Source organism: Myxocyprinus asiaticus, chromosome 45, assembly GCF_019703515.2.
Source record: "Myxocyprinus asiaticus isolate MX2 ecotype Aquarium Trade chromosome 45, UBuf_Myxa_2, whole genome shotgun sequence".
NCBI lineage: Eukaryota > Metazoa > Chordata > Actinopteri > Cypriniformes > Catostomidae > Myxocyprinus > Myxocyprinus asiaticus.
In genome coordinates, this window is record NC_059388.1 from 20323235 (window position 1) to 20345878 (window position 22644).

At 37.9% G+C, this 22644-nt stretch overlaps 2 protein-coding genes across 8 annotated transcripts in view; both read left to right on the forward strand.

Annotated features, from left to right (window-relative positions):
* Positions 1-359: 359 nt before the first annotated feature.
* Positions 360-13773, forward strand: LOC127434960 (inner nuclear membrane protein Man1-like). The gene is made up of 13 exons (XM_051688022.1): positions 360-1744; positions 5802-5842; positions 5961-6030; positions 8990-9066; positions 9279-9358; positions 9612-9757; positions 9970-10071; positions 10197-10299; positions 11207-11385; positions 11560-11641; positions 11809-11914; positions 12033-12111; positions 12277-13773. The coding sequence occupies exons 1-13, from the start codon at positions 397-399 to the stop codon at positions 12438-12440; spliced, it is 2577 nt and encodes an 858-aa protein (XP_051543982.1). The 5' UTR covers positions 360-396; the 3' UTR covers positions 12441-13773.
* A 3769-nt stretch (positions 13774-17542) lies between these two features.
* The window catches only part of LOC127434985 (methionine-R-sulfoxide reductase B3, mitochondrial-like), a 42440-nt gene continuing 37338 nt past the window's right edge, over positions 17543-22644 (forward strand). For 3 of the 7 annotated variants that reach the window (XM_051688065.1, XM_051688066.1, XM_051688070.1), the window contains exon 1: positions 17543-17656. The gene's annotated coding sequence lies outside the window, so the exon portion shown is untranslated. Of the gene's footprint in view, positions 17657-20758; positions 22603-22644 lie in introns of those variants that run through there. The other 4 variants (XM_051688072.1, XM_051688064.1, XM_051688067.1 and 1 more) reach the window with 4 other exon arrangements.

Consider the following 22644-nt stretch of genomic DNA (forward strand, 5'->3'; position numbering starts at 1 on the left):
TTTTTTTTTTTTTTTTTTTACTAGTAAATTTGCATTTATGCGTATACAATTTGGTCAGTATTATAATAATATTAATTCAAAATATTTATCGAATCTACTTTTGAAAAATCAGTGAAGCCAAAAAGTAAATTTTCCCTTAACAGCAAAAAAGTTTTTGAACACTGAATACATTTCTGTAAATTACGCCACAATGTAACTGAATGAATGCAATGTCAAAATAAATGCAACGTTTTTTATGGTAGTCATTACAGAAAACATTTTTTATTTATATCTTTTTGAATTTCTCTCAATAATAACTTGCCGGATCGAATCTGAAGTTTCAAATTGGCCGTCTGTCCGCTTACTTGTACGTCACTTCCGCCGTTGCTCGCTGTGCGTGCGTTTTTTCGTGCAAAGATGGCGTCCATACAGTTAACGGATGAGGAGCTTTTCTCGGCATTAAAACGACTCGGATTCATCCCGGGCCCGATGACAGAGAGCACGCGGCCCGTGTACCTGAAGAAACTGAAAAAGCTGCGGGAGGAGCAGCCACAGGCCCGGGGATCCAGGGGCGGGAAAGGGCGCAACAGCAGTGGGAGTATCAACAACAACAACGGCGGCAGCAGCAACAGTAACGCCGCGGCGCGAGCTCTGGAATACAGAGCCAGGCCACCGGCCAGTGACGTCACGCGCCTGAGCGCCAGCCGGAGCGCCGGTGGACGACCGACGCCGAGCGAAAAGCGCAGCGGCACAGACAGAACCGGAAAGCTCGTGCTGGGCTTCAGCTCGGACGAGTCGGACGTGGAGGCGCCGCTGAAGAAAACAGGCCCGAATCACGGCGGCGGCAGCAGGCGAGACCGAGGATCCACGTCGCAGACACCAATCAGGCCCGCGGGAACACCCGCCGCTACTCGCAGGAGCGACCACAGATCCTCCGTGGAGGATGGGTCTCCGTGGTGGGCAGACCGGGGTAAACCCAGCATAGGGGTGGATGAACGAGATCACGACAAGGACGAAGATTTGGAGGAAACGGAGAGGGACATTCGGGCTGTGAACGGGAATAAGGCGTTTTACGCATATAATAGTGGTAAGTTAAAACGGGATTACTCCGATTCAGACGAGGAGGGGGAGGAGGAGGATCGAGAGCGTCCCCGCGAACGCCGACTGACTTCCAGACACAGTCCTCCGAAATCCGCCTCGTCCCCGTTCCGAAACGTCTGGGGTTCGGAGAAGACAGCGCATAATATTCGAGACTTCAGAGGTCTAGACATGTTGGGGGAACGGAGGGAAGACGATGACGGTGAACCAAGGGAGCTCAGTGGATGTTTCTTAAGTCTCAACCACCCTAAACGGTCTGGTTTGTTCACCGGTACTGACGGGGCTGACACTAATAAAAACCACATCGACAATGGAGAGGGTGAGTCCGCCAGCAACAGCCCTCGGTTCAGTATTGGACTCAGACCGCGGTTCTCCTCCTATACCGGTCTGTCTGCTACTTACCGAGCGAACCACTCGAACCACATCGGTTCGAACCACTCCTACAGCCATGCCTCATCCCTCAAGCCCAAACAGCACACAGCGACGGTGCCGGAGGACGAGCTCTTGCAGCAGTTTAAAAGGGAAGAGGAAGTGTCAGCCACCGGGGGCTTCAGCGCTCATTACCTGTCTATGATTCTCCTGACAGCCGCTTGTCTGTTCTTCGTGGTGCTGGGCCTCATGTACCTGCGGATGCGGGGCTCCAGCACCTCAGAGGCGGATGCAGTCAGTAAGTATCTTGTGTAGAAGGTGTGTTCTCTCGCTTCGCCATCCGACTGGGGGGGGATGTCATAAGTTTCTGGGGGGACACAAGGAAAATCTGGGGGTGCACCCCCCACCCCCCATTTACAAATAAGTATTGTAGCTGTACCATGGTACTTTGACATTTATCAATGTACTGAATGATCACCATGTTCATTTAACATGGTACTAACATTAGGGCTGGCATAAAGATTTGCTATTAATTTAACAAATATAATAAAGCAATCAATATTGAAGTAAACTGTAAAGTAGCAGTAAAAGAAGGAGCTTGAGATTTTAAGAATCGGGATCGTTCAATTGAAGATCATGAATAATTGGAACATGTATATTTTTACCCAGCCCTGATTTACATGTTATTTAAAGGTAAGTCAAAGAATATCATGTCATTGCCATTGTATATGTTCATAAATTATGGTAACTATTGCCATTGTACTAGGGCTGGGTATTGATACAGATTTCCCGATTTCATTCCGATTCACAGGCTTTCGATTCTGATCTCGATTCGATATTGATTCTTATGGGTACATTCCTGTTACAATATCCATTTGACTTCCATATAAAAATAAATTCTCATCTAATGTTCTTAATTATAAAGTAATCTTCTAGGCAATCCTGTTAGGTACAATTCAAAAATATTAATTTTACAAAATTTATTTTATAATTAGTTTTTCATCAAATTGGTCGCATTTTAGCTTTTGAAAAATATAAAAATTCAGTCTGTTCCATCAGTTAATGTCTTGAAATTGCATATAATATGTTGCATATAAATTTTGTTAGATTTTTATTGTTTACTTGCATAATTTGTACTATTTACATTGATATGTAGAACAGGTGCTTAATCGGTATTGTCTCTTTAAGACTAGTGGCATCAGCCAGTAAGCGCATATAATGACAGAAGATGTGCGTAGTTTCTTTAGCGCATCCATGTGTAATTACAATTTTATCAACATCTGACTGTAATAAACAGTAAGGGTATTAAAAGAGACAATATTCAATGACATAGGGATCTGTGAATCTCGTCTTTGGACACAGAGCAAATTAAACCAAACTTTTGATTGGGTGATATTTGGTTGCACATGCGAGTGATTTACTTGCATTATAGAGGGCTGCCACAGAGTGAAAGATCGATTTTGGGATTTAAGAATCGAGATGGTTCAAACGAAGACCGCGATGCATCAGAAAATCTATATTTTTACCCAGCCCTACATGGTACCATATGCAAGTACCATGGCACTTTTGGTACATTTTATCATTTAAATCACCTATTAATATCAAGGTACTTTGACATATGCAATTGTACTGAATGATCTCCATGTTTATTTACCAAGATATTTCCATGCTACTTAAAGGTAAAGAATACCATGTTATTGCCATGGTAAATGTCCAATAAGCATGGATTTACAAAAAAAACATGCTAGTACCATGCTACTTTTGGTACATTTTAATGTTTTAATCACCCGCTTACAATACCCAAAAATGTCTCTTTGCTCTCAATCCAGTAGTCTATGAGTACTCTTCTTTGGAGTAAGTTTCTTTAGTACATAAGGAATGGTGTAGACATAACCACAGTGCCAGATGACATTTTCATGTAAAGGTACTTGGGCTGAGGTTTCAGTATCCAGACCATGCAAATAAGACCATCGTCCATTTAATTTGAGTGGTAGCAGTAGTCCTTGTGTCAAAGCTTCATCCCATATAAAAGTATGTACAGTATTGTTTACAGTGTAGTTCATTCTAGTATATGTGGTAAATATAGAGACAGTTTTTAAATATTTGTGCAGATTCACTAAGACTTTATTAAATATGACACCATTCACACTGTAGGGAATTCCTTTTAAGTCCCTCGTTTTTATTTTATTTATTTGTATTTATTTTTTGGCTACTCCATTAGTTAGACATGCCCAATCTTCATAGCCGTTATCATGCCAGACTATTCAACTTCTAGACAGGAAATGGACTGTGCCACTGGCTGTTTATGGGACACAGAGAGATATTTTCATTAAAAATACTAGTGCACTTTGTGAAATGTCCAAATTGAGTGTGGTTGTTGATTGAACCTTGTAAATGCTACAACCAGAAGTCTGTGACAAGACAAAAACTAGCAGCCGGATTTCTCAGCACTTTCTCTCTCACCATTTTTGTGACTATATAAAGCCTTATCTCTCAGTTTTCCCATTCTCATTTGGCCGTTTTCTCACCAAAAGTGAGCATGCAAGATTTTACTGAGCTACTCATCTAAATCCCTCTTTAATACATCACCACAGAATACCATTTTAATCTTTACATTTTCTGTATTAAGCGATTCCTGTAATTTGAAAATAACCTTGTCTCGTAGTCCCCACATTGGTATGTTGTAATCGCAGTCATAATTTGATGACCAGCATTAATCTTTTGAAACATTTTTCCTAAATGAGAGAAAAGTTGAAGTCTGTTCTTGGATATGCAGGCACTGCCACTCAGTTTAAATGGCTTGAGTACCATCAGAGTAAAGTGCTTTTGAGGCAGAGACGGCTCTTGAGAGGAAGCCGATTGATGAATTACTGTGTATATTTGTGGCATGGCCAGTCTCTTTGGGAGGGAGCTTTGACTGGAGAGTGCACTGCAGACATCTAGGTCACAGACAAGCTAAAGCGGCCTAATTGTTAGTCCGTCAGGGGACTCGGGAAGCTTGTGGCCAGCCAGAGTGACTAAGTTTTCTGGCCGGCTCAATGCCCGACTCTCACACTGAGTGAGATTATATGTGTATCATTTCATACTTGCTTAAAGGAATATTTCAGGTTCAATTAAGCTGTCAACAGCATTTGTGGCATAATATTGATGACCAAAAAGACGTATTTCGATAAAAAAGCAAAAATCAAGATTACAGTGAGGCCCTTACAATGGAAGTGAATGGGGACAATTGTTGGAGGGTTTAAAGGCAGAAATGTGAAGCTTTCAATTTTATAAAAGCACTTCCATTAATTCTTCTGTAAAAACTCATGTATTATTTGAGCTGTAAAGTTGTTTAAATCGTTATTTTTTACTGTAGTTTAGGTTTCCAGGTTTGTTGACTACATGGTCATGGCAACAAAGTTGTAAAATTAGTTATAACTTTACACAGAAAAGGTTAGTTAGCGATTTTGTCACTCTAAAATCATGTTAACATGCATATTGTTTACATTTTGTGGCTTATCTTTCGAAAAGAGTGAGTATTTTAACGTTTACGGATTGGCCCCATTCACATCCATTGTAAGTGCCTCACAGGAACCCAGATTTTTGTTTTGGTTTTAAAGAAAAGGAGGGGCAAGTCAATAATAATTTTTGTGGTAATCAATATTATACCAAAAATGCTGTTGATTGAGCTTAACTTGTATTGTAACCTGGAATATTCCTTTCAGTTGCTCTTTTCTTTGCAAATTTGGCTCTATTTGGAATATCTAGTGGATATTAGGATGAATCAGGTGTAGGCTGTTTTAGATAAATCAAGTGCATTCAAGATTCAATTTGACTGACAGCAATCTATAAACCAGCCAATTAGCAAGGAAAAACACATGCAGAATGTGTCTTTGCACATCTTTGGCACAACAAATGAAATCAGGGTCAAGCTTGATCACGACACGAAGTGCCATTTTTTTATAGGAGTAAAGTGCGGTATATTGCTTCCACTCTTCTGTTTAGAGGTTATTACATGATTTGCGACATCAGACAGCTCATATTTTATATCCTAGACAAATGCAGCCAAAGAGTGAGACATGTAGGGCGGTTGCTGTGCTAAATCTGGGCCTGGGCCAGAGCGAGGAGAGAAACACAATGTTCAGACAATGACTCAAGAGTGAGACACTGAAAAGCTCTCACCCGCAGTCACTCGTTTAAGTGTGAGACGATGAGCAGCCCTCCGCCATAGTCACTCCCTCTGTCTGCACCCAGCATGGCTTGGAAACTCCGTCTGGCCATGATATTATAATTCTCTTAGTAGGTCACTATATCAGCTGGACTAAAACAGTTTTGTCTAGTAAGTAATGCCATTTTGTCCTTGTCTTTTTCAGTCACGAAACACCCGTTCGGACCAGAGTTCGATAAAGCATATGTAAGTGTCTGTCTGCTCTGAGATTCACTTGTTTCTCGTGTATTAAAATTTGAATCAGACAGTTGAGCTGCTTGAGTCAACTGAACATCCACTTCATGTATTTGCATTGACTCAACAGGACGTCAAAGAGCGAGACCTCATTCTCAACCTTCTCCTGTCTCTACATGATCACCTGGCCAATGTTGCAGGTGAGTGAACAATTTAGCCATGTGCAAAACTACATATTTTCAAAATTGACTAGTCTGTGATTTGTTAGAGACGCCGATCAGATGCATTTCCTGGCAACGTATGTACACTAAGACCATTCTATATAATAATTGATCAAATAAATACACTAAATAACCTTTCTTTGCACAAAACTATCAGTCCTTATAAAAGCTGAGATTTATGGATAAACTTATGCATGATAACAGGAACTTTTAACAGCAGGCAATTTTAAGTCTGACAGAAAATGTGTTGTTATTCTGAATATGGGGGATTTGTTATTGAAGTGGTGCATTGACACAGTTACGGTGGTGCTTTTCAAGGGACGAATTAAGGCCCCATTTCCACCTGGTATAACAGTGCGTGTCGGGTGATCCCATCACATGTGGTCAGGTGAGACATGTGGCTGTTTACACCTTGTCACATAAATGCATCTCCTATGACCACATGTGTTCGGATTTGGAGGGGAGGGTCTCTGTTTCATGACAGCATACATCAATCTCTGTCAGTGATGTGCTTTAATATCATGCAATAACAAAGTCAGAAAAGACAAAGCAAGCGCAGTAAAACTGCGCTGTTTCTCCCAGATGCTGTTGAAATTTAATCTAAACAAATGCAACATGTCAAGTAAATTATCTGTTATTTTATTGCATTACCTGTATTAAAGGAGCTTCAGGTGTTTGTGCTGCTTTTCTGTGTTGATATCAGACACTTAAGAAGATCCGTGAAGCTCTCGTGATTGTGTATGTATCTGCTTTTTTACATTTTCCTTTTAAAACCGCTTGTAAATGGCCAACTTTAAACTCTTGTTTTAGCACAGCGTTTGATTGACAGGTGAGGGGTGGCGCTTCACTGCTGCCGGGACGCATACAGGAAAGATTAGCGTTTACTCCTCAAATGCGATGTGGTTTTTGACCACATTCGTATGTGTTTTCTGTAATCCGATCACAAAACGTTTTAGACCTGTATTTAGGGCTGACCACATGATCGGATCACCCGAAACGCATCTTAATAACAGGTGGAAACGGGGTCCAAGGCTATGTTCAGACTGCAGGCAAATCAGATTTTTTCTCAAATCAGATCTTTTCAGGCAGACTGTCCGCACTATTAATTGCAAGTGATCAAATCAGATTTGCGCGTTCAGACATAACCAACCTATCTGCATGGGTTGCTTTGGTAACGACGTAGGCGTACCCACGTGACGATGCTTTCAAAACAGATGCGGGAAAAATGGAAGTGCATCATCTCGCTCTCCAAATAAGCGCCCCGTCCAGTCGCGGTGCAGAACTCCTCCGTTGCACAAGAAAAATTCAGCGACGGAGGAGACTGGTAAATATTGTGATGTTCAGTGCTGCAGTCACCGATTTTTGACGTCATTGTTGTGTGTCGCGTTGAGAGTGACGCAAAAGACCATTTGAAATCCAATTTGAGCAGCTACAGTGTCCGGAGTGAGACGCATCTGAAAAAATCAGATTTCACTTGCATTTGAAACCACCTCCCGATATGGTTTGAATCAGATTCGGAAAAATCAGATTTCATGTGGTTTTTTGCTGTCCAGACTATCAAAAACTCATCTGGATACAATCTGGATATGCAAAAAATCAGATTTTTAGTGGCAGTCTGAATAAGGCCAAAGAGAGTTTCGGCATGTTGATTCAAAAAGACGGCACGCTAAAACTAAGGATTCACCGATACCACTTTTTCTCTTCCGATTCCGATATCGGAAATCCCACAATCGGCCGATACTGATCCCGATCCGATACCAGTGTTGTTTGTTGCATAATCAGTTTAGAATATCTTTACATTATTATGTGGAACTAATTGGGAGTACTCTTTAATATGTAAAGATACACAAAACTCTAACTACAAATTATTTCAATATCAGTGGATAACTTATTAAAAAGCACTTTATTATTAACTAGTATACTGGATAATGTAGCAGCAAAATTAACAGTAATTCCAGTCTTCAAGTCTTCAGTAGAAAAGAAACCAGTATTGTTGTTTTTTTGTTGTTTTTTTTAAATGTTACAACTTGCATCTGGATCACTTTTTCGTTCAATTTAGTTCAATCAGTCCACTTTTCATTCACACAGTTAGTTTTTGGAACCCATTCAACTTAAATATTGTTATAAATTGTAAACAAATACTAATGATGACAATAATAATAATAATAAATTGTTATTATTATTATTGACTTGTAATTTTAATTTTAAATACAACAGTAATATGTATAAATCGTGCACATTTTAAACCCTCACGCTTTTATTTTGACGTTCTAATCTCTCCAGGAAGTCCTGTATGTGTCTGTTTGTAGGCAAGTTCACAGTAGTTTAATTCGCTTATTCAAATTCTGGTAAAATGCACCTCCGGTGCCGTTCTAAATGCATATTATAAATGAACCGACTAATGAGCATCTACATCTGAGATGCTGTTCTTGAGTAGCTATTGCGCACCGCTGTGAAGGCTAAAAATAGCCGTGAGTGCATCACCAGCCTGTGCGTGAGTTTGTCAGCAGAGCAGCAACATTCACTAACACGCTGGTGCTGCGCATACTGTACATGACTAACACAGTATCGGATTTGGATCGGGCTTGTCGGACCGATACCTGATCCGTCTAAAAGCTTCAGTGTTTGAGCCGATACCGATCCAGGTATCGGATCGGTGCATCCCTAGCTAAAACCCTCTCAAATAAGTCTCTACATTCATCCACTTTATAATTATTATTATTTTTTATTTTTCGTTACAATTTCTGTAGTTGAACTTATCAACTAGTGTGGATCATGACCCATCTGTAATATACTTAATCACATTTTCACCATCTAACGTCAGAACTCGCTTTTTTGTCATGTTGAGTGTAATCATCATGCTGTACGGTTTGGAATTGATGTATTTGGAGCTAAAATTTTTAACAACAGGCATGCAAACTCTTTGACTTCTTTTCAGGAGAACATGACTGTGGTGATCATAGCAATCCTTTAAACAGAAGTGTTTCCTTCAGTGATGCGTCTGAGTACCTCAAGGTTTGTTGTTGTGTTTTTGAAGGGTTTGATGCTCCATTTTTGTAAATATGAAATTAAGTGGCTTAAATTATTCAAATGGGTCAAAGTAGGTTCTTTCACTTGAATTAAACATGGACCTTTCGTCATACTGAATTGCATAGTTTTTATATTTAGACAGAAGTTGCACTTCCTGTTTGAATGCACATTCTAATAACACTCATTTATTTTTCAAGCTCCAAAATAAAGCCTATGAAAACTGGATTGCAACATCTTTAGAGTGGATCTTGAAAACCAAAGAAGTTGTTGGAATAAAGTATGTAATATCTATCTGTAGGCTTTTTTTTTTGTTTTTTTTTTCAGAATCATTCCATTAAAGTGTGTTTTTATTTTTTATTTTTTTTTTATCATTTTATGCATGTGTGTAGAGGGAATACAGATTTCAAAATATAGTTAATTCAGGATTTGCAAGTAATGTAATACCATTAGTATGTCTGTGCATGTAGCGTTTTTTTTTTTTTCTTTTTTTTTTTCCCCATTTTCACTGGTTGTATGCACTTTTTGTGTAGGTTGGTTGGTGCTGACCCCGATGAACCTGTAGAGGACATATCGGAAATCTCACGGCTAGAGTCCAGCCACCCCCGCATGTCCTTCTACTGCCGCTTCAGACGGGCCTTCTTCACTGTGATCCTCAGAGTTTTCCTCATCCTCGCAGGTGCACATCGTTTTTTAAAATCAGTAAAACACAGTCATGAGATCAGACTCCTGTGGTTATGATTTGAATGTGTAGTTGAAACTGACTGTAAACAGTTCTAAGAAGACAATTTCTGGTTAAACTTACTCGTATGCTTTAAAAACATACTCAGAATGTCTTGCCCATGGTAAAAAAAGCAACCGTTTTTCCTCTTGTACTCTGTTTCTCTGAAGGCATTGGTGTAGTTTGGGGTTTGGTGTATTATATGAAATACAGATGGCGCAGAGAAGAAGAAGAAACAAGGCAGATGTACGACATGGTTGAGAGAATCATTGGTAAGGTCATCACATCACTTACAAACTGCATTACACTTGCTCTTTATTTTCAGTGTTGAAATTGATCCATCCATTGGTGAGAGACTGTAAAACATTTTAAATGCCTGTGTTTTGTCTTTGTCCAGATGTCTTGAGGAGCCATAACGAGGCCTGTCAGGAGAATAAGGATCTACAGCCGTACCTGCCCATTCCTCACGTTCGCGACTCTCTTGTACAGCCTCAGGACAGGTATGCTGTTTTTGCAAATGACAGAGTGAATTGCCATTCTGAAATTCATTTTTGAAGAATTGCATAACAAATTTAGGGCAAAATTCTTACTCCATTCTGGTATAAGATTTTCAAGAAGTCTTTGCATTTGTTTCACTCTGAAATACAGCACATTATGGAATTCTAACGGGTATTTCATGTTGATAAAAAACTTCCACACTAATACTTCTTCATTTAAAAACGCAGCTTTTTCTCTAAGTTTTGGCCTTCCGTCCACACTGAGACAGCATTTTTAGACAGCGAAAACGTAGCTTTTCAAAAGCGCTCTCCCAAGTGGATACATTTAAAACTGCCATCTTACCGTTGAAAGCATGCACAGGGAAAACTGAGATATCTGAAAATAATATTGTATTTGTTGTCATGTGACACAGTCATGTGATCCATTCAACCCTAAACAATCAAGATGGCGGCCCATGTTGTAGCGGCATTTTTGTGCCTGTTATTCACTTTGATAGCATTGTTAAAGATTAATGTTACATTTTACAACCTTCACATTGTATTCCTTCAAAGGCTACGGAAATTACTTGGAATTGCTGTCTTGCGGTGGAACACGTGGACAATTGCGTTTCAGACCGTACATGGAACGGCAGTTTTTTCAAATGCGCTGTAAGGTGATTTAAAGGTTTTCATACGTTTTAGTGTGGACAAGCAACTTTTGGAAAACGCTTGAAAACGGCAGTGTGGCGTTTCGAAAACGGCGTTTTTAAATGTATCCTGATTGATGTATACGTAGCCTTAGAGGTTATTTTAATGTTTAAGTGACAGAACATAAAACTTACCAAGAGTTCAGGTGAATCTTCCTCTAAATTGTTCATTTATTTATTACACAACAGAAAAATGAGTACTGAATTATATGTGTGTCTTTCAGAAAGAAGATGAAAAAAATGTGGGACAGAGCTGTTAAGTTCCTCTCGGCCAACGAGTCTCGAATCCGGACAGAAACACAGAGGATTGGAGGGGCAGACTTCACTGTGTGGAGGTGGGTTCAGCCCACAATGTCACCTGATAAGATGTCCAGCATGCCTTCAAAAGTGTGGCAAGGCAAAGGTAATGCTTTCTCATTGTGTGTAACTCTATAACTTAATGTAGTCTATTCTTTAAGGCCAAAGATGTGGAATTCATATACAATGCGCTGTCCCTGTGTCCTGTTAGCTTTAATATCTGAATGTTTATAATTCCAATTTGCACCTTTAAGGAGTTAAAGTAGCTTTTATTTCTCAGCATTTCCTTTGGACAGAAGAAATTCGCCACCCAACAGCTTAACGCCATGCTTGAAGATTCGCAACATGTTTGACCCAGTAATGTAAGTTTCCCAAGAACGCTCACAAGTTTGAGAAATGAATTGAAGTGTGATTGAAGACTGACATTACCTGAATTACCTTATTTAGAGACAGTTTTTACAAGCTTATGTAATCTTGTTTAAACAGACTAGCTTCTATTTACACTGCTTTGTACTCTTGTCTTTCAAAGGGAAGTTGGGGAAAACTGGCACCTTGCCATTCAGGAAGCCATTTTGGAGAAATGCAGTGATAACGATGGAATCGTTCACATAGCTGTTGACAAAAATTCTAGAGAGGTGGGTATCCTCTAGGCAGTCTAGACATGTATTCCTAGAAACAAAAACACGTGTTGCGTCTGGAAATATGGTTAACAAAATTTCTAAATTGTTTTCTATATGCTTTGTTATTGTCTAGGGCTGCGTTTATGTGAAGTGCCTTTCAGCAGAGCATTCTGGGAAAGCCTTCAAAGCACTTCATGGCTCCTGGTTTGATGGTAAATGAAGACTGCTTGTTATCAGAACTAGCCCAGATTTAAAGCTGAATTTGCTTGTTTGTAACAACACTGGGTAATAGCATGTCATTTTAAGATTGAATCAAAAACTCACAACAAATCCATATTTCAGTAGGTAACAGTCAATCCTATCACGTCTCTTCCTAGGTAAACTGGTTACTGTGAAGTACCTGCGTCTGGATCGCTACCACCAGCGTTTCCCACAAGCCCTGGGCTCCAACACACCCCTGAATCCCTCCAGCTCCAGCATGAACAGCATGTCACGCCTGAACCAGCGATCCAGTACGTCCAGCTCGTTGGGTTTCTCTTGAGGGACATGTTAACTGCCACCACCATCTTCTCTGCTCTCTCTTTTGCTATATATGAAGCTCCTTTCTCCGTGTCCTCCTTACCAGTGAGAAGTTGAGGAGCTTTGACAGTCGGACAACCTGAGGACCACCCAATCAACTACTTACAGCCATATGCAAGCAATGGTGTTTAAACCTGTGAGCTGCTGTGTTTTTCTTAATTTCCTGTCCTTTGGTATCAAGCGAAGCAAGGGAGATGCACACATTGGTGTGAAAGACCGTGGACTTGGTCCTTTAGGAACTTTAAGGAGAGTTGGACACCACAATTCTCTTTCTTTCCCATAACTGGTGCAAGTGGACACAAATTTCCATTTATTGTATTTTCCTTCATTTTTTTGATATGCCATCTTCATGGATTCAACAAGGAAACATAATGGCTTCCAACTCTGTTCAGATTTAAAAACAAGAATGAGAGTGAACAAACAGATGTCGTTTTTGCTCTCCGCCCTCTACTTTTTTACACAACTAACTCCCCTCCTTTATTTTAAGGGGGTCTGTTGGGCTTTACATAGCTGCATGTGCTGGTAAAACTATGCCTATATTTAAGCTTTGAATTGTATCATATATTGTGGATGTTTATTTCTCTAAGTTGTTAGCTTATGTATTCCTTTTTTTTATTTTTTTTATTTTATTTTTTTTTTGGTCCAAGAATGGCATGCACACACTCCAGAAAGGGGTGCTGTAAATATTTAATTGAATGGTGGTGGTTGAAATAATCTGTATACAAATTTAAATCGTCACAAGCTCTCATTTGTTTCTTGCAAACACAGTATTGTTGCTGCATTCAGAGACATGTCAGATGGGGTCCTATTCAACATAGCTTTGCAAGAGAAATTACCAACGATTCTGATCCCTTTCAATGCCATGTTTCTGAACACTAGTTTCAATTGTTACAGCCTGATTATATTCAAGTATATAATTATTTACTGTTTTGTTTATATTTTAAAAGTTATGCTTCTCCCATTAGAATTGGAGCAAGTGGATATTAACTTTTTTCTCACCCATCTCCACTGGAAATTTTAATGCCACACTGTCACTGTTTTTAATCTGTCCCTCACCTCTTCTAAAATTCCAAAGGAGACACTTTTGAAGGAAGTTGGTTGCTGATTTTCTTGTACACACTTGTGCTGCAGTCACAGAAGATCTGACGATCTGTTCTGATTCTAATTTGTATCAGGACACATTCATAAATGGAGCATGTTATGCTGCATTTTTGGATCACAAAGATTTATCAGCTTTTGTTTAGATGCAGTTTGGGTTGATATGAGGTAAATAAAATGTAATTGTTTATTAATAATGTTTATTTCTTTTTTGTGTAGTTTCATTGCGTGATCTGCATAAGCACGTACTGAAGAACTTAATCATGCCTCAACTTTGTGCTGTCTTCAAATTACTGGAAACTATATTTACATAAAGGGTTGAAGGCTATACTCATTTTAAGACAGATAAAGATGAATTGTTAATAATTGAAAACATTGTGAGAAGTTTGAAGAGGTATCAGAATAATTGCTTCAAGTTATCTGAATAATATTAATGGTATTAGTAATATTTTACAACAGAAGCCTTACAATAACACTGTTTTTAGATTTGCTTTTAGTCTAAGAACTAAATTATAAGGATCATGAGTTGCATCAGTTTACAGATTTTATCTTTGAATAAAGAACATGGTGTTCAAAATGCACTGTTATTGGATGGAACTACAACTTCAACCTGACCTGAGATTCACTTTAAATAGTTTATTCATGCTCAGATGTTTTAACAACAAATTAAAACATGTAAAAAAAAAAAAAATGTATCATGGTAAACATAGTTTCCACTAAAATAATATAGTTACTGCAGTTATTGTTATTACTGTAAAGTCATGGGATATTTAAACAGTTTAAAAAGCTTCCAGGATTTTTCTGATTTTTCTTAGGTGACTGTGGTGGCTAAAACCAAGTTACCACAGTTTTACTGTAGAAGCGATAACTATAGAAACCAGAATATGATATTTTGCCAGACACCGTGGTGACCATAGTGATTTTTAAAAGGGTATTGGAGTATATGTTGGCCAGATTCCTGTACATTACAATGATACAGTTTGCTTAAGCTTTAATCGTCAGTTTGCTTTAGTTTTAAAAATATTATTTACCTGTATAATATGTATAATTATTTTATAATCTAAAATTTTATAGACTGATCTCAAATCTTCCATTTATGTCTAAAATACAAGAAAAGGTATTGTCCTCCCAACTGTGTTCATTTTTGTAGAGAAATTGTATCTGTGAAGAATTTAAGGATTTAAGCCACATCATAGCACAGAGATGGCACTTATCAGAGTTACAAATGACTTGCTTCTATCATCTGCCTGCAGCTTCATCTCTATTCTAGTGCTATTAGATCTTAGTGCTGCCTTCGACACCGTAGATCATGACATTTTTTTAGATAGGCTTGAGAATTACGTTGGCATTTGTGGACTGACATTGGCGTGGTTTAGGTCCAGTTTGTCCGACCACTACCACTTTGTGTTAACGAGGAATTGTCAGATCAAGCACACGTTAAGAATGGAGTGCTGCAGGGCTCAGTATTAGGTCTTTACTTTTCTTCTTGTATGCTTACCTTGGGAGACGTTATCAGGAACCATGGAATTAGTTTGAATTGTTACCCCAATGATACTCTGCTGTATATTTCTTCAAACCTGACTAAATTACCCAATTTTCTGAGTTGGCAGAGTGTATCAATGTTATGAAAAATTTAATGGCTAGAATTTTCCTTCTACTCAATTCTGAGTAAACAGAGGTATTAATTATTGGACCCAAAACCTCTAAAAAATAAGATGCTATAATTTCCCTTGATGGATGTACAGTTATGTTGTCTTTACAGTTGAGAACTTGAGAAACGTTTTCCACTTCAGAAATATCACTAAATTACAGCATATGCACTCTGTTTCTGATGCCGAAAAGCTCATGCGTTCATGCCCTTGAGACTAGATTATTGTAATGCACTACTGGGTGGATGTCCTGCAGACTCAATAAATTAGATTCAATTGGTTCACAATGCAGCAGATAGAGTGCTTACTAGAACTAAGAAGTTTGATCATGTCAGCCCAATTTTACTGTCACTGCATTGGCTGCCTGTTAGGTTTCATATCAATTAAAAAATTCTACTAACTATTTATAAAGCTTTAAATGATCTAACTCCTAAGTTGTTAAGCAACCTTTTATCGCACCTTAATCCGTCATATACACTACTGTCGCAAAATTCCGGCCTGTTGATAAAATATCAAAATCCACAAAAGGAGGTAGATCCTTTTCCCATTTGGCTCCTTTGTTCGGGACACACTCTTTCAGTTTAAGTCTAGACTAAAGACTCATCTCTTCAGCCAGGCATACACCTAAATTATCCCTCAACCCATGCTGCATTAGTCAGGTCTTCCAGACCAAAAACACTTCTCATATTCTATAACTCTGCTTCAAAAATAAGTTAATGGCATCTACGGTAATAATATTCCATTTGTTTCCATGTCTCAACCTCGGGATACATATCCTAAGGTTACCAGAGCCTGCAAGATCTAGTGTCTGTCCAGTGCGATGTCCCACTCCTACTGCTATGTGTCGTTGAGCGATGACTACTAACTGCAGTCTGTGACAACCTGGGAGCAAGGAGCGCATCAATGATCACTGTCTGCATCACTTCAGTCTACTACGATGGACTTCACAGAAGATGAACTGCCAATGGCCACTGCCTGCACCTCGGCCTTAGGATGGGCTTTAGTGAAAATTCACTGCCACAAGCATCTAGCGAACTGCAAAGCACACCTCACTGACCACTGTCTGGATCATCTTGGTCTTAGGAAGGACAACACAGCTAATAAACTGCTATCAACTGCAATCCAATCAAACAGCAAGAAACTTTTCTCTGACCACTGCTTGCATCACTTGTCTTAAAATGGAATATGTAGACAATAAATTACTGCCAACTAAAGCTTTTATCAGCCAAATAACTAGGGACACTGCATCTTCGTGCACTTCTGCAGTCAATGCCAGGATGCACTTTGAAGACACTTAATCATTAATCTTACAGTTCAATCAATTTCCTTTAGTTTTTAACATTGCCCACCAAAAATCTACTCAGTTTACTCAATTAATACATGACTTGTATTACATATAGCTAACTGATACTGGCTTTAGATTCATGCTGTATAGCCAGAGAGGAACTGGCTCCCCCAGCTCAGCCTGCTTTCTCCCAAGGTTTTTTTCTCCGTTAACTAACAACATGGGGTTTTGGGTTGCTTGCCACAGTCCTCTTTGGCTTCCTCTCTGGGGGCCAAAAGACAAGTAATATTAAGGCATGATTTTCAATGATGTTTGTTTTGGTTTTTTTTTTTTTTTTTTTTTGCTCAAAATTGCTCAATGAGGACTCTACGCCATTTGAGACATTACAGACTGCTTTGAAATGTGTATTTTGAAAAGCGTTATACAAATAAATATGACTTGATTTGATATTTGACTAGACTTAAACTAATATTTTATTTCTTTATTTGTATTAATACTTTGTCCTAATAAAATGACATAATAAACTTCTAATAAACAAATGTTTTATTTAATTTGTTTTGATTTATTTTATAAACTAATGTTTAACATTTTACACAAATGAAATGACAAAAACCTCTAATGAACTAATATTTTTTCTACTATTTATTTCGTTTAGTTTATTTAAAAAAATAGTTTTAACACTTTATGCTAATAAAATTACATAATAAACTATATATATATATATATATATATATATATATATATATATATATATATATATATATATATATATATTATACTTTATAACCTAATATATAACATTATTTACTAATAAATTAAATAAACTAATGTCTTTTATTTTCTATTATTTATTATTTAAATTTTCGTTTCTTTTATAAATTCATATTTATCATTTTATGCTCATACAAAGGCATAATTAAATGTGCATAAATTGCTTCGAGTTGTGTAAGAATGCGCGCAAATTACGCATTGCTTATATTTGGAGCGTGTCTGACCGGCGACAGGAATTTCCCACAATGCACTTGCCATGACCTAAGAAGTACATTGACGTTCGGCTGTTTGACGAACGTGCTGCTCTCACAGCGGTCCCACTTTCACTCTCTGTCCTGCTGATCTGCTCGGCCCTAACGCTGATTCTCCTGTCTGGTACGTTTAACTGCACAATATATGTTTGTATTCTATTATTAGGCACTTTCAAGCGACTTTATTGTAATCTTGATCAGGAGTCAATAGAAATAGGTCCCTATGAATGCGTGTTAAACACGTAACGCAACACCGTTACTTTTCTTTCATTTTAAAAATTGACGCAGTTGTAATATTTCACGAAATACAGTATTTGTGTGTATGCGCTTGTCTCAGATGTTTATTAATTTAATACTTCTGTTTTATATGACAAAGAATGATCTAAATAGGGAAATGTTTTGTAGTCATCTGTAAGAGGCATGTCATTGAAATAATATGTGTCCTCCCACACTGTCGTCATAGCAGTGTGGCATTATTACGTAACGTTTTGTATATGGAAACCTAGGCATTAATATTTCACGTCATGTTTTTTATTTATTTATTTATTATTAGCGACCCTATACTTATTGACACCTGCTGAAATTAACTTGAACGTGCCCTGCCTATCAGAATGACCAGTAATAGATATTGAACATAAAAAATGAAAAAAGATGAAATTGTTGTGTTTGTGTTTGTGTGAGAGAGGATGTTGCTCATTCAGTTACTGAAACTTCTGGTCTCTCTCTGCTGCACCTGGTCATAGAAATGTCCTATTCACATTCTAAATGTTGTTCACGGTCAATAACAAAACAGCTTATCACTTTTGGCAGTGTGGGTGCTGGCAAACAATACGCACAGATTATTTGCCAAAATTCCCGGATGCTGTTTTTTTCACCAGCTATTCACTTAGTCATTGTGGTTCACAATGGCCCTTCAACTACCATTAATACTTGGTTTGTCGAAATGTTGATATATTGCCCTATTTGCTCTGCTTTTAAAACATTTTAGGCTGCTTCAGTCCTTTATGACCATATATAGTATCCAGCATGCTGTATTTATAAACTGCATTGCTCAGAGTGAACTGTATTTTCTCTGCATAGAGACTTTACATGCCACATGCATTGTTTGTAGCTCAAATGAGAGGGTCAGTTCAATCATAGTGATAGCCTAAGCAACAGCTGTCAAAACGATAGACAGACATTTTGTTTAGTCAGTCACTCTCATCAAGCTCCAGTTTGAAATAGGTTGGCTTTCCTCAAATTGATTGAATTAAATTAAATTGGCTTTCCTTAGGTACATTTACGAAATGTAGTGATTCATTATGCAGTACACTGAAAAATAGTACTATTAAGATTTACTTAATTTAATAAGTTGCTCTCACAGCTTTTCTTAGCAAATGTTAATTATATAAACTTAAGTAAAATCTACTTTATTTCATGATGTAATATTGATTAAAGTGAATACATTTAACTTAAACATATCAGTTAATACAGTAACCTTTACTTACAAATGTGAGCAGTTTATGGTGACCACCTCTTCAAGCTTCAAAAGGACACAAAAGTATCATTCAGAAGTCTAATAAATTATTCCATGAGACTCGAGATTGTTATGAAAGCATATGATAAGGTTTGGTCAGAAACAAACCGAAATCTATTGTATTATTTAGTGCAGAGGTTCTTAACCTTTTTGCAAGTGCGACCCCCTTTTAAGAATGACAATATTTCCTACCACCTCTGGAGTCACGAGTTCGAATCCCATGGCGTGCTGAGTGACTCCAGCCAGGTCTCCTAAGCAACCAAATTGGCCCGGTTGCTAGGGAGGGTAGAGTCACATGGGGTAACCTCCTCGTGGTCGCTATAATGTGGTTCGCTCTCAGTGGGGCATGTGGTGAGTTGTACGTGGATGCCGCGGAGAATAGCGTGAAGCCTCCACATGTGCTACTTCTCTGCGGTAATGCGCTCAACAAGCCACGTGATAAGATGAGGGGACTGACGGTCTCAGACGTGCAGGCAACTGAGATTCGTCCTTCGCCACCCGGATTGAGGCGAGTCACTTCGCCACCACGAGGACTTGGAGCACATTGGGAATTGGGCATTCCAAATTGGGGAGAAAAAAAATAAATAAAATAAAAAAGAATGACAATGTTCCGATAATACTCCAGTGGCTTTGTTTGTAGTGATTAATGTTTAGTTTTTAAGTGCCTTAGCATCTTGGATGGTTTAAGGCTCTCATTCGCTAACACATCGCCACAAATCACACACTGTGGTCGTGGATCCCCATCGTCTGAGTGAAGCCATATTCCAAGTACTTTTCATCATATTTCCTGCTTTTGGCTTTCTTTCCTTTTGACTCTGTTTCTGTTGGACGATTTTTAACGTCAGCACCAGTTAGAAATCACCCCATGACTAATCTGCTGACCAATTAAGATGACTACAAATGTATGAACCCGGGTGACGTCTTGCAATAAGCAGTAATTAGTTTATATCAAGTCGCCTGTAGGTGGTGCCATGATGCAAGTATGTTTTACACTCATTCAAAATAAACATTTTCCCGTGACCCCTTTGGGATCCCCTGGGGGGTTACGACCCCCAGGTTAAGAACTACTGATTTAGTGAAAATGTTCACTGACCATCGATCTCCTGTGCGCGTTCATGATAGGGCACGAAAGCAGCAGTTCACACAGCCCCCTCACAACATTGGGGCGTTCAAGTGAAAACTTGTTTTGTTTATTTAAAAACAGATCCGCCACAGCAAGAGTGACAAAAGAACACAACACAGCAGCACACAAAATAGAGAATAGAACTTACTAAACATGTCTGAAGAGTTTGTAATCGAAGAATTGATGCATTTCTATGCCCAGCCTTATTTTTTTGAACGGAGTACTCTGAAATCAAACAGAAACAAAGAGGCAGCACAGTCACACCATGTCCTAACCTGACGGTAAACGACATGCGATAAAAGGTATAATTTTGCGTTCTTTTGAAGCTTGAAGAGGTAGTTCTGTGTTAAGAAAAAACTGAATTTTCATTTTTTGGTGAACTATCCCTTTTAACGTAGTAAAATGTAAGTATTTATTTTAGAACAAGTTGACATTTTGAACTTTCCTTATAAACACAAGTTTAATCATGTATAACGTACGATGCCTTCCACAGGAAAGCTTTGTACGTGCTATGTTGTCTTTTAGATAACGTTACTTTGCTTTACTGGCAATATAAAAAAGGTAAAGAGCTGTGCATACAGGTCTTAACACTGTGCACAAAACATGATGACGTGACAATCAACAGATCATTTTTTTGATCATGAACAGGTAATTTTGTGTAGAAAATTAACTTCAGACTTCACAAGAAGTTACCAAACATAACAACAAAATCATCAATAAAAACGGAGTAAATAAACTTGCAAACAGTGAAACCATTCAAACTTGTTAATTATTCAAGTCCGGCACATAGTGGGAACATCAGCTTCGAAAAGTTAAGTAAAATGTACTTATTTTATTTACCTGTGAAATTTACTCAAATTAGCGAATTAACACGACAAGGTTTTCCACTTTAGGACTGATAAGTAATGCATTTCGCATTGTAAAGATAACAAACAATCATAAATAATATTTACTTAAAAAGCTAGGGCATTACTTTTTACATGTTGGATTTGAGTACAAATTTTGAATTTACTTAATATTTTGTAGTTAACGTAGTTCACGCTTTAACTTATTCAATGTAGAAAGTAATTAATTTTGTCTGCTTTATTTACTTCACCACTAAATCACTTTTTTCAGTGTATAGGCAGCGTTCTGATGGGCTGAATAAGAGACTTGTTGCCTCAGTAGCCAACCAGATACATCAATTAATAAATACATTTTCTATGCAAACACAAGCAGTAACACTGGAAATATAAAGATCAGGTTTAAAAATCATTTAAAGACCTTTCTGGAATGCCGAAGATGTAAACTTCAAGCTGTGAACAATTAAAGACATGGTATCACACTCTGCAGAGCTGAAATTGAGCATAGTCTATTTATAGTCCACTCTTGAAGTCTAAGATGGGTATTTTTAAAATATGGCCTTGCTTGTCTCTTGATCATATGTTGAAATCACTCCTGCCAGTTAGCCAAGACATAATTGAAGATTTACTTAAGTTCCAGCAAGTTTATGTTTTAGCTGTTGCATTCAATTTTCTAATTCTGTATTCAGATTCAGATGAAGAAGAATTGTGAGGGGCCTTTATTTACACTAGGATAGGGTCAGTGGCCTACATTAGCACATTACTTAAAGAATGGTCCAGGCTCATAAGTTAAGCTGCATTATTACCACAAAAAGGCACTTACAATGGAAGTGAATGGGGCCAGTACATAAACGTAATAATACACACCTTTTCAAATGTATGGGCACAACACTATATACAATGCATGTTAACATGATTTTAGTGAGATAAAAAAATAAAGGATTTACTGGCGTGATGCCATTTAACATGTGGGACATTGTTGGATTTACTGATGTTATGTCGTCAAGACAGTTGTAATGTTGTAGTATACTGTATTACACAGATAAGGATAATAAGCGATTTTACACTAAAATCATGTTAAAACATATAATGTTTATGTCTTGTTGCCATACTTCTGAAAGATAGTGTATTTTAATGTTTATGGACTGGCCCCATTCACATTGTAAGTGCCTTACTGTAATCGCAATTTTTTTTAAATTTCTTTTTTTTTTTTTTTAAATGAACAAGTTGTCGATTGAGCTTATCTTCTAATGAACCCGGGACATTGCTTTAAGTAGAGAATAGAATGGTTTAAGCAAATCCTTGAAACCTTGTTTTTTGTCATTTTAAGCAATAGTTTTTTAATAAGTGTTATTTGTTTTCCCTTATTAGATGTGGAAAAATGTCTAAATCAAACTCTTAATTGAATGACTTTATAATTTGTCTTTTTTGCCTCTCTTCATGCTCCTTTGTTGCAGCATAATGAAAAGATCTCTTCCCCCTCTCCATCACCTGCATGGCCACTAGATGGACCTCATTCATTATAAACCATAGCTTTTAGTAGTTAAACTATAAACTCTCCTCACAAACAGTTAATAACAGTTTTTAAGGTATATTTTTCTCAGGCCTTTATCTTTATAATTGATCATAGA

Excerpts from the sequence above, each read along its gene's own strand:
- LOC127434960 (XM_051688022.1), top strand. The coding sequence starts at position 397 with ATGGCGTCCATACAGTTAACGGATGAGGAGCTTTTCTCGGCATTAAAA. Across the intron at positions 10,072-10,196 it reads CATGGTTGAGAGAATCATTG|ATGTCTTGAGGAGCCATAAC; the intron begins GTAAGGTCATCA and ends GTCTTTGTCCAG. Across the intron at positions 11,386-11,559 it reads AAAAGTGTGGCAAGGCAAAG|CATTTCCTTTGGACAGAAGA; the intron begins GTAATGCTTTCT and ends TTTATTTCTCAG.